This window comes from Muscardinus avellanarius, assembly GCF_963383645.1.
Source record: "Muscardinus avellanarius genome assembly, chromosome: 19".
NCBI classification, from domain to species: Eukaryota; Metazoa; Chordata; class Mammalia; order Rodentia; family Gliridae; genus Muscardinus; species Muscardinus avellanarius.
Window position 1 is genome coordinate 41357172 of NC_137805.1, and position 12087 is coordinate 41369258.

At 56.6% G+C, this 12087-nt stretch overlaps 1 protein-coding gene across 1 annotated transcript in view; it reads right to left on the reverse strand.

Annotated features, from left to right (window-relative positions):
• Window positions 1–534: 534 nt before the first annotated feature.
• Window positions 535–12087, reverse strand: part of CTNNBL1 (catenin beta like 1) — a gene marked incomplete at both ends in the record, with an annotated part of 186229 nt that continues 174676 nt past the window's right edge. The window contains 3 exons of the mRNA XM_080716304.1: window positions 535–623; window positions 10096–10168; window positions 10385–10522. Of these exons, the coding sequence (XP_080572430.1) occupies window positions 535–623; window positions 10096–10168; window positions 10385–10522 (300 nt within the window). The remainder of the gene's footprint in view (window positions 624–10095; window positions 10169–10384; window positions 10523–12087) is intronic.

The window sequence follows — 12087 nt, forward strand, 5'->3', positions numbered from 1 at the left end:
AGCAACGTCTCTATGTTCCTACGACGAAGACTCATGTGTAAAGATATTAGCCACAGTAATAATAAAATTAATAATACAATACACGACTATAAAGGTTACACGGCTGGCTTCTCTCTTACTGTACCAGGCCACCCTTCTTGTGACACATGGCCCCAACGCCTACGTGAAGAGACGGGCAGCACAGACACCATGGCGCAGCGCTAGGCCACTGCTCACCAGATGACACGCCAGGCTGGCCCTGTGCCGGGCACAGCGGTGGGCCTGGGACCTGCCTGGCTCAAAGCAAACGGTAGCAGGCCAGGACGCTGGCCTGAGCCCCGGCGCTTCCCGCCTCCCTCCTGCCCCCGTGGCCACCGCGTGCTGCAAGCTGCTTCCTGGCGGCAGCCGCACCTCCACAGAGGTGCAGGACAGTGTGGGGGACGGCTCCACTACCAAGGACGCCAGCCAGGGATTCCAAAACTAGCTTTAATTTGCCCAGTCCCACAGCCGTGTAGGGACGGCGCCTGGGAGAGTCTGCGGTGTGTGCTGCGGGCTCTAGAAGTTCTCCAGCAAGCCCAGGATGCGCTTCTGCTCGCTCTCCCGGAACTCTGGGCTCCGGCCGTCTCCGATGTTCTCCGCGTACTCTGTGGAGACAAGGACAGGTCAGGCTGCAACTGAGGCATGTGGTGCTCCGAGGTGCACCGCTCCACACCTCGGTCCCTCCACACAGACCCAGCGGCTATGCGGTGTCCCTTCCCACATGCACACGGAAGCCCAATCCCCTCAGCAGCAGCACGAGGAGCCCCTCACGGACAGGACTCCACTGTCACGAACTAGCGAGGCCTCCGCCCTTCTGCTCTGCCCCTCTCCAGACGCCAAAGGCCAGCACTCTGGTTCTGGACTCCCCAGCCTTCAGAGCTGTAGGAAAAGAGCTCCTGCCTTTGTAAGTCTGCAGTCCCGGGTATGGCTACAGCAGTGTGAATGGGCTGAGAGTGCTGGCTGGGCAGCCCTGCTCTATCTTAGCATGTGGACCTGGAGGGCAGCACCCTGTGGGAGTCCACAGGAATGCAAATCCCTGGCCACCCTGGCCCCTCTAACAGGAAGCCCGAGGGCAGGGCCAGCAGCCTGGGCTCTACCTGCCCTCCCAGTGCTGCTGACCGGGCTAGGGCTCGAGAACCACTGTCTCCTATAATGCAATGATCTCTGCTCGTGCAGAACCTGATGGCACTCTGTTAGGGCTCTGAGCAGAGCAGAGACAGGACTCACCCTTCCCTGCTGTGCAGGGGCCCGAGCGGAAGGCGTCAGAGGTGAGGTGACCTGGGGTGGTGGGGAGAAGCCTCAGACTCCTGATATGTGCTGAAGGAGGAGCAACAGGTGTTACGGGGGCACTGGAAACAGGGTGTGAGAGAAAGACGTGGTCGTGGAAATCACCAAGACACACGGCAGGAGTAGTGGGCCGGTGACAGTCCCCTCAGTCAGGCTCAAGGCTGAGGGGACGGGCTGTGGGTGGCCCAGGCCACCAGGGGAGCTAACTGCCTGGTATGTTTAGAAGGGAGGGAGAGCGCAGCGTCGAGGTGCCTCAGGGCACGGGAGCCCCTTCCCCATCTCGGGTGCTCACAGGAGGGCCTGCTGTGGGAGGGACAAGAGGCCTATGGGAGAAGACCGACAGACAGGGTTATGTGGCCGGCCAAGCTGCGGTTTGCTGTTGTCCCAGCACATTGGTGATATGCCACGTGACCCCAAACCATGCAGCACCCTGGCTTTCAGAGATGGGAGGGGCATCCTAGACAAGACCTGGGTGGGGACCCAGCTCCCCACTGCCCTCATACAGGAGACAGCTCAGGGTCCCAGGCAGTGCTGAAAATGGCTGGCTCTCCTGAAAATGAGTGTCAAGTTCCTGGCAGGTAACAGATGTTCAAGAAACCTTGGTTTCCTCCATGAAGCTCCCCTGCTCAGGCCGGTGGCGTCATTTGGGAGATCCCACACGCCCTTCAAGGCCATCCAAGAGACACGTCTGCAGGCTGCATGGTCACTGCCCCGCTCCTGGGCTCAGGCTGCCCCGTCCTGCACCCTGGGAGCTCAGGCCTGGGCAGTGCTGGCCTCACTGCTGCTCAGAACAGGGAGAACTCTTCTGCGTAATGCCCGCTAACCCAGGGGAGATGAAGATGGGGAGAAAGGAGGGTGCACGCACTCACTCGCCACCCCCACGGGGGGAAGCCATTTTCCTCCTGTTCTTTATTTTTCTTCTTCCTCTTTATTGCTTTGGACATGTGCTGGAAAATGGGGCTTGGGATTCAGACATGTGCCAGCTGGCGTGTCCCCCTGAAATCATCCTCCTGCTGGCCCATCCATCACTCCCAACTTCAAGTGACTGTGATGCCCTCATTCCAGCCCCCCCAAGGAGAGGCTGGGGTGCCGGAGAGCAAGAGCGCAGCTGCGGGAAGGCTCTGGGGGTACAGAAATGGTACCTCCTACTCACACATGGAATCACCGCCGCCCCAGGAGATGGAGGTGACCATCAGAGCACTCGGCCCGAGGCGAGTAGACGCAGGGGTCCTAGTAGACTGAACTAACACTACCCTCTCCCAGTGTCCTCTCAGACCCAGGAGGGAGGGCGCCGACTGAGAGTCGGATCCTTTGGCGCTCTGATTTTCCAACAGCAAAGCCAGCTTCCCTGAAGGGACCTGATTTCAGAGATCTGAAGCAGGAGGGACCATAGTCTGTGCCAATCCCCTGGCTGAAGCGCCTCTGCCGCCCGCCGCTCACAGGGTGCCGCCCTTGGGCCAAGACTCAGGCCACTGAGACATGGGGAGGAGACAAGGCCGGCCGCCTTCAATGCCGGGGGTGTGGGTTCCGTGTGGGCAGGGGGTAGGAACGGTGCGAGTGAGCACTGACCGGGAGCCAGGCAGATCCGACCCCCTTCATCTCTGTGGCAACTAATGAGGTGGAGAACAGCAACCCGCTCAAAGGAAACTGAGGCCAGCGAGAAACCAGGCAACCTGCCCATGTCTAGGCTGGGAGAGCAGCTGTTATGCAAACCCCAGAGCCTGTGAGCAGGCAAGAAAGGCCAAACAGCTGGGGCGGGCTGCTCCCCAAGGATATCCTACCCCTCACACCCCGTCTACTCCCAGCCCCTGGGAAGAAGTCCTGCTCCGTAAGTGCTCCAAAGCGGTCAAGGCAGAGGTGGTGAGCGCTGGTGGGGCCACACTTTCTTAGCCAAGTCATCGGGTATTGAATATGGGAGCTGGCAGGGCTCTAAGAAACTCACTGCTACCTGAGGGGACACGGGCTGGGTGCTGAGGGGACTCGGGCTGGGCGGCTGAGGGGACGCGAGCTGGGCGGCTGAGGGGACTCGGGCTGGGCACTGAGGGGACGCGAGCTGGGCGCTGAGGGGACGCGGGCTGGGTGGCTGAGGGGACTCGGGCTGGGTGCTGAGGGTACGCGGGCTGGGCGCTGAGGGTACGCGGGCTGGGTGCTGAGGGTACGCGGGCTGGGCCGAGTGAAGCCTGCACCTCGCCCCTCACGCTTTGTTTCCAGAGGAGTCCTATTGAGAGCAAATCTTGGTGGTGCCTGCTACCTCTGGTTATTAGAGCTGCTGCAGCGGTTTATAAATATTGAACAGATCCCTCCCAGAGGTCTTGGGGAAGAGTTCTCTGCTGTGTGTGTGTGGGAAAGGAGAGATGCGGGATGAGGAAGAACCACGGGTGGTGGGGAGGAGCGAGGGGTGAGGCAGAGGGAGCTGAAAAGGGCGAGTGGTCGGAGGAGGAAGAGGGCACTTGCTTCAACTCCCGTCTCTACTTCCTCCGTGTGTTCAAAGGCTCTTATAATAAAGGCTTTGATGGAGCTCAAAAACAGGCAGTAGTGCTGAACGCATAAATATTAAAGCAAACTTTAGACAGCAGGTTTACTATTCAGACACGGAATACAAGCTGTTCTGTTTATGTTAAGAGGGAGAGGGAGGGACACGAGCTGGCAATGGGGAGAACTGTCTTCCAGGGCAGGGACCTGGAGCGGCTGCTCACAGCCTGGGTCATAGCCCTGGACCCAAGGCCTCACCTGCTCACCCTTACAAGATGCAGGGAGAGGGAGGAAGGGAGGGGAATGCTAATATGTTCACAATAAAGACCCTTGAAGACATACGTCCAAATAACCACAAAATAGAACTGGGAGGGAAGCTCCTTAGGGGATAAAAGATTCCTCAATGACAGCAATGAATGTGGAAGGTTTAAAGGTTATGCTTTCCGAGGAGAAGACACTTTGGGTCCCCCGGGTCTCATTCTGTCAGGGATGCCCTTCAAAGCAAACACACGTGAAGGAGAAGGAACCTTTGCTCCTGCTCACAGGGTCATGCCCCACAGTCCTGCCGGCAGCCTCGCTGGCTGCTAAAGCACTGCCAACGGCCACCACCCCACAAGGCCCGAGGGCCAGCCTGGGCGCTGACACCTGAGCCCAGGTGCCGTCCGCCAGCTCCAGGCCACAGGAGGAAGGACCCTCCACTTACTGAGCATGGACTCAGTCCATGAGCCCTTCCAAGAGGGCAGTATTTACTTTAGGTTTGTTTTTGTACTGAGGAAACCAAGACTCAAATGTGCTATGTATTAACCTGCCCAAAGTTACAGAGATCCAGAGCTGCTGCTGGCCTGTGTACCCGTTCTACCTCCTCTTCCTGGCTTGCCTTGGACACTGAGGTCAGCAGCAAGGCTGCACTTACTGGGAGCAGCCGACATGCAAGCACTTTACATACAGCTCATCTAGTTCTCATGTGGCCCTTTGTGGCAGGTCCCCATCTTACAGAGGGCAAGAATGCCCAAGGTCAGCCAGCCAGGAAGCAGCAGGGCTTGGGGACCGTGCCAGAGGGTGGCTCTTTCCCTCCTCCTCCACACGCCGTGCTGTTGGGGCAGTGCGCCCTGGCAGCCCCCTGGGTTAGCTGGGTGTAGGGCTCAGGGGCAGCAATCCTGAGGCAAATCTCCTATCCTGGCTGAAGACATCCAGAGCTGTCTCTGAGATGCCTCTCAGCCCCATCGAGGCGGCTGGTGACGGGGTAAAACGCAGGCTCCTTTCCTGCCTCCAAAGACCCCGTGGCCACAGCAGCAATGTCTGGGAGCAGCCACATACACCCCTCAAGTCATTAAGAGCGATTTTACCAGCTCCTATAGCTTTAAAATCACAGCAAGAGCCGGGCGTGGTGGCGCATGCTTGTAATCCCAGCATTTGGGAGGCAGAGACCAGAGGATCATGGTTCACAGACAGCCTTGGCAACTTAGTGAGGCCCTTTGCAAATCAGTGAGACTCTGTTTCAAAAATAAAATGACTAAAAACTAGGGCTGGGGGTGTAGCTCAAAGGTAGAATGACCCTGGGTGCCATCCACAGTACTGAAAAAAAAAAAAAAATCACAGCAAAGCTGCGGTTACCAAGAGCTCCAATGCAATATGGAAACACACTTCTCTGGGCTTCAATGAGATGTTAAGCCACAAAAAACCGTAAGCAAATCAAAGGGTCATGGGCCAGTTTTTGGAAGCACCATGAAGTCTTTGGCTCATTCTTTCAGCTACTAGTGGGAGGTTCTGATGGGGAGTCCTCTCCGCTTTCTTCTACAAGCAGCCTCTGCTGCTCCCTGAAATCCGCGTGGCTTCTTCAACATCCACCAATGAACGCAAACACCACGCACCTGGCTGGGGCTTCCACCAAGTATTTATACCAAGAAGCACCCCCCCATCCTAAGCCGCGCCCAAGGAGACTACTTGTACTCCGCTCCACACCAGTACCACGCTCACACCTGCCTATGACACAGACACAGCGAGTAGAATGAAGGTTGCCAGGGACTACACGGAGGGGAAACGGGAATGAGTGTTTGTAACAGATACGGCACTACAATGAAAAAAGCTAAAGCAGCAGCCCCTCCAGTCTGGCCCCTGGGGCCTTGAGGCTCCTTCTGCTCTGCAGCAGGAGTAACCGCGCCATCTTTGTCCCCACCACTTCTCTGCACACAGCTCTGGCTTCGTTCTGCTTTGTGACCACGCGAGGGGACCATAGCCCCTTGGGGACAGGGCCTCTTAGACGTGTCTCATTTACTCAGAAGGTCACGCAGACCCTGCGATGTCAAGTACGTGCTTTTCCTTACGAGCCTGCACATGTATGAGCCAGTGGACACAGTGGGCCTTTCCTTTCCGCAGGATCAAAGTACCACCGCGTTTTGCTTTGTTTTGTGGTCCACACTTGTGCTTAGTTTCCAATATTACTAGTGATCCGGGGGACATCACTTAACCTTAGGGAGTTTTAATTTCCTTATCTCCAAAATGGAGATCACCCTGCTCTCCAGGGTTGTCAGAGAACCAGAGATAGTGGACACGAAGGCCTGGCGCAGCGCAGCTGCTCAGTGCAGGATCACTCTGCCTGCTGGGGTCCAGTATCTCTGATGGGCAGAGGGAGGGCTGAAGCGCCAGCTCGGCAGGCAGAGGCCTGCTCTGAGCCAGGCACCGGAAGGTATAGGCAGAGGCCTGCGCTGGCCTTGTGGAGCCCACAGACTGACCTCCCTACTTCTGTGCACCTCAGTCCTCAGCCCGGGTTCCCGTGAGAGGCCAGTCCTGGGCTGGACTATGGGAGTTGAGTAAGCAGTCTTCAGAAAGAAGGACTTTACTGAGCCATCCATTACCCCCAGCTCCCTTGGCACCCCCAACAGAAAAGGAGGGAGGCAACTCAGGAAAGGGGACTGAAAAATCATGGGAAAAGTCTCCTGCTGGGCCTGCCTCATCAGCGTTTTCCCGAGACCTCAAGGGATACATCAGCTGTCATCCTGCCAGCAAAACTTAGGAAATATGTAGGCCATAAAATCAAAGGAAAAAGCTTGCATCTAATTAGTATGTTAAAAAAAAGGAAGCAACCCAAACTGAAAAACAAAATTAAAATCAAAGAGGGCAGACTGATGAGCTGGTTTTCCTTATGAGGCTTTGTTTTTGATAAGGAGGGGGAGGGGGAGTGGAGAGGAGCAGCAGATGGGCCTTTGAGAGCAGGGCCTGAGCAGCGCCGGCTCTCAGCCCGCAGCCTCCACACCTCCCCACAGCCCAGTGTCCGTCCTGGGCGGCCTTGCTACACCGTGTCCAGGGGTTGCTCAGAGGCAGCTGCACTGTACACGACACCACCTCCAGGTGAGTCAGGTGGGGTCATGCTGCGGAGGCTGAGACCCCTGTGCTATCACCCCCTATCTTTGGAGCACGCTTTTTTAGTGGTCGTCAGCATCATGTTGGGGGCCTCTTCAGGCTGAGCAATGGTGTCCAACTCCTGGGCCTTAAATATCACCTCTGCACTTATGACTTCAAATGCCCAGACCAGCGGCCCTCCTGAGCTCTAATGAGAATGTCTGCTGGCCGACAGCGGAGTGCAGACACTGCCCGTACCCCAAAGTTCACTGTGCACCTAGCAGAACTCACCAGCCCTGCCTGGCCACAGCCACTCCTACCCAGCACTCTAGCCAAATTCTTGCTCTACCAGCAGAATCCCCTCCGGCCTCTGGGCCTCTCTGCCTGGGGTGTGCTTTCCCCCACTCGGCCCTCTTGAGGGGCAGCACTCCCAGTCCTGCGAGGTGCAGCCGCTCCCTCTCCCGCCCACCTGGCTCCTCGGCACTGTTCACAGCTCTAATGAAGCACTTATCACCTTATAATTACCAGCCTGAGAGGGCCGGGAGCACAGGATCCCAGCATCTCCGGTCCTGGCTGCAGAGCCTGGCGCGGAGCAAGGCCAGCTGAATGGGGACAGGAGCGTGCACTTCACTTTGCTCGAATTATGGTTGGTCACAGGTTCATCTATGCCTGCCGGCAGACTAAGCTTCATAGGGCAGGTGCTGGGCGAAACTGAGGACCTAGCTCTGTGCCCAGCCAGCCCTGAGCAGTCTCAGAAAATATCTGCCAAATTTATGTAAGCGGAGAGTTTAAACGCAACAGCGCTAGAGTCGGTGTTGTATTCCCATTCTGATCTTGACTGCTCTGGGAGCTGAGGACACGTGGTGAATGTGGAAGACACAGGCCCTACACTGTGGACCTAGCATTTTCATGTGTGAGACAAACCAAACGGGTAAATAAACACAAAAAAGAAACAATTATAGGCCATGATGAGGGCTCTGAAGGAAATAAACAGGGTGCTAGGATGGGGAGGTGGGGAGGGAGCGGAGCACGTGGCTTCTGAGTGTGGCGGCAGAGCCGGCTGGACTTACTGCAGGGGCGGCTAGGGGTGACCGAGAGCACTGGCCTGGGCCTGGAAGGGGCGCGAGAGGGTCTGGGCGCACGGAGGTTAGGGAGCCCAGTGGAGGGCAGAGCGGCGGGAGGGGCGGCCGCGGGGTGCAGCTGCTCCTGTCCCCAGACCTCCAGTGGAGACCCGCACCCAGTATCAAGACTATGCCAGCACTGTGCCAGGCACTGGGGGATGAGCCAGAATGAGCGGGAGACAGAGGCTGGCTCCCAGCACGAGAAAGCTCTGAATAGTCTTAGGTATGCGCAGTAGGGCTTGAGGAAGAAAAACACCTACTACATGCCTGCTGAAGACACCTCTTCCTTCTGGAGATCTGTTTTGATTCCAGGGCCGGAAGCACAGGGATGCAAGACAGTAGCGCCGAGAGTAATAAAAAGTTGTAATTGAACACGTGGGTGTTAAAAGTAAATGCCATTTAAAGGCTGCAGTTGCAAACCACCACAGCTACACCTTAGGGAAGAGGTGGCAAGACACCAGTAGAATCTGTGCATATCTGACACCGAGACCGAGGACAGAGAGCACCAGGGTCCCCAACAGAAGGCAAGACACTGACCGGGGTCCCCCTGGGTCCCTCTTGTGCCCGCCTTCCTTCAGGAGAAAACGCGAGATCCCAGGCCTCATCCTCTCCACTTGCAAAATGGGGGCGATGGTTTAGTGTCCCCTGTGCGGAGGGGCGGTGGAGCTGACTCCCACTCCTATGGCGGCACTCCCACTGCTCCTCCATTCTGCAGTGTCCTTTGCTCACGAGCCTTCCCACAGGACCTTAGCTGTGCGTCACTCATAGTAACGATGAGGATACCTACGGTGACGTTCCATAATACTGAGGCTCCCAGCACTCACTGAGCCCTCACTAAGGATGGAGGTCCCCACTCCATCTCGATCTCTCACGCCATCCTCCGGCCCGTTCTGCGTGGCACAAAGCGGCTGGGCCCCTGAGGTGAGGGTGCGCGGCAGGGCGGGAGCCTGGCCCGAGCCTCTCCACTGTCACGCTTGTGGCTCTTCTCCTTTCCCCTGTGCCTGCCATGGGCTACCCGCAGTGTAGTCTAGTCTAAACCTCATCTGAGAATCGGGAGCACACAAGCCAGAGCTGGAAACCCTGTGTGGTCACAGGCCCACTGGGGCTCAGAAGCCCCGTGCTATCAGTCCCGAGCCGCCTGCCGCGGGTCCCCCATGCGGGCGTTAGCCTACACTCCCCAGTCGGTGCTCAGCTGGCCCACTGTTCCCATTTTGCAAGGGAGCGCATGAGGCCTTGGGACCTCGGTTTGTCTTCTGAGATAAAGAAGAGGGAGCCCGAGTCCACAGAGCCTGCTTTGTGGCCGCTCCAAGGCCACGCCAGCTGGGGTTCAGCCCAGGACCTTGACAGCATCTGCGGGACCTGGGGGCGGGTGGGCGCTGTGTGCCAGGCAGCACCTCAGGAACCTCTGCAGGCTCCTCTGCTCGTACAGTGGGGGAGGCAGGCCAGCAGCAGAGTGCAGGCTGCTCTTTCTATGACACTGCTTTCTAGCTTGCCTATTTCCAGCTATTTTTGGTCACATCCTTGTTTTCTTTCCTTCCGCTAATTGCACTTAGGAACTAGATATTTTGTTCTGCCTTAAAAAAAATTCTAACATATTTTGAGACATATTCATAACATATTCATAACCCCAGAGGTTCTGAATGGTGTGTGTTTGCATTCTGGAACTGGAGGGTCAGAGGCAGAGGGCAATTAGGTTAGTCTTCAGTGTGTGACAGAGATGACCTGGGCGCACAGTGAGCGGGTGACAGTGGTGCCCTCTCATGCAGAACACTGGCACATCAGACGCCAGGGACGGTGCGGGACCTGGCGGGGAGCACCACGTAACCCCGGAGTCCAGACTCCAGTGCTTCCGACTCACCCTTGATGATGTGCCTGACGATCTTGATGGAGCTTCCTCGCATGTTTAGGATCTGGTGAACCCTCTGGCGAATCTAATGGTGGAAAGAATGGGGCGAGAAGGCAAAAGATCAGCTCTCCTGGCTGACACCAGAAGAGACAATCTCGTCCCCTCACCCACCCCTGAAAAGGAGGCCCATGCAGAGTGAGGGAATCCCACCAGAGCAGGGGCCACCTCTTTGCTCGAGTCCCCCCGTCACAGGATGCCAGGAAGGAGGCAGGGAGGGCAGGCCCAGCCGGGGCTCTCCTACCTGGGGGACATTGGCATTGCAGATCTCAGCCATGATGTAGCAGATGTGCTGGAGAACAAAGAGCCCCGCGTCCAAGCGCCGGAGGTAGAACTCGTCTTCCAGGTCGTTGTCTATGATTTCTCCGCGCCGGACTATGTCCTAGAAAGGAACCAGCACTGGGGTTAATGCTGGCCAGGAAAGGGTGAGCAGAGAGCGGGCTGCTAGGCTGCCACAACATACAAAGAACAGCACCTAGAATGCCAGAAGAGGACGGCCCGCCCTGACCTGCTTTTCCAGGGCTCCAAGTCACTCTCAATGGACCTCAGAGGCATGGGGAGGCAGGCCGAATGCCTATTTGTTTTCTAGCTGATGCGTCAGGGCCAGAATGACCTCATCTACACATTCTACCTCAAAAAATAAGCTGAGGGCACATGAATCTAAGCTATGTATTGGCTTCCACTCACTCTTTTTTGGTCCCACTATTCCTTCCATCCTTCCCCCACCTTCCTCCCTGCAAATGACCACTCTCCTCTCTCCTTATAGGAGATGAACTTCTTCAGCCCGCTCGCTCTGTGCTTTGGTGTGGCGCTCTACTGATAACCTCTCCATAAGATATACATAGCCCCTTCCTTCCCAAGTCAAGTCGACACAGTGGAGAGGTGCCCTTTCTCCACGACCCTGTCTGGGTGCCAGGCGACCGCTAGCACAGGACCTGAGTGCACATGCCCCTTTGCTCACGCTCTGCGACCTGCCCCCAGGCCCGACACCGTCTGTGCCAAAGTCCTAATCAGTGATGGGTGTCTCCTTCCCAACCCTGTGAAACTCCAGACCTAGTAGACTTGTCCCTCCTTCTTCTTCTCTAGTAGCTTTTTTTTTCCCTAAAAAAGCAATTTCACAGAGATATAATTCACATATCATACAATTAATCTATTTAAAATGTGCAATTTCAGCTGGGTATGGTGGTGCACACCTGCAATCCCAGTACTTAGGATGCTGAGAGGAGGATCCAGCTTCAAAACCACCCTCAGCAACTTAGTAAGACCCTGTTTCAAATGAAAAGAAGAAAATAGGGCTGGGGGTATTGCTTGGAGTTGGAATGCTCCTGGGTTCAATCCCAGGCCCCAAATAAAACAGAGTGCAGCTTAACAGCTTTCAGTGTGCTCAGTGCTGTGCAAGCCATCCCTAGAGTCAGTCCAGGGATGTCTCCTCATCCTGCCCCAGAGCTCTTCTCCCCAGCCAGGGCCCTGGCTGCCTTCCCATCGTGGACCCAGTATCTCTCAAGCACACACGGCCTTTAGACTGTCCTTCCCATGAAGCCCTTTCTGATTATCTAAGGGCAACACTGCTCCTTCCCAGATTCTGTGGAGTGCTTCACTCCCTACGGCCTCTCTGTCACCTTCAGCACCCCGGTACCAGCCTTCACTGCATGAGGGCGGCCAGAGCCTGGGGAAGCCCACGGGGCCTAAATTTGGTTTGCCCCCAGCTCAGTAAACTTTCATGCAGGGAACGAGTGGAAAATGGCTTCTCTGTCTGGTACTGAGGTCTTCGGAGCGAGAACTGGGATATAGCTCTGTCCACACGACCAGTGGATGCCCAGGTTGGCAGGTGCTCGGCGTGGCAACAGCCGCTTCTTAATTCCGCCAGTATTTTTATGGCCATGGTTCCTTCTGACAACTGAGGCTCCTGTCACTGACGGAGCCCTGGGGACGCTGCTCTCCACTCTC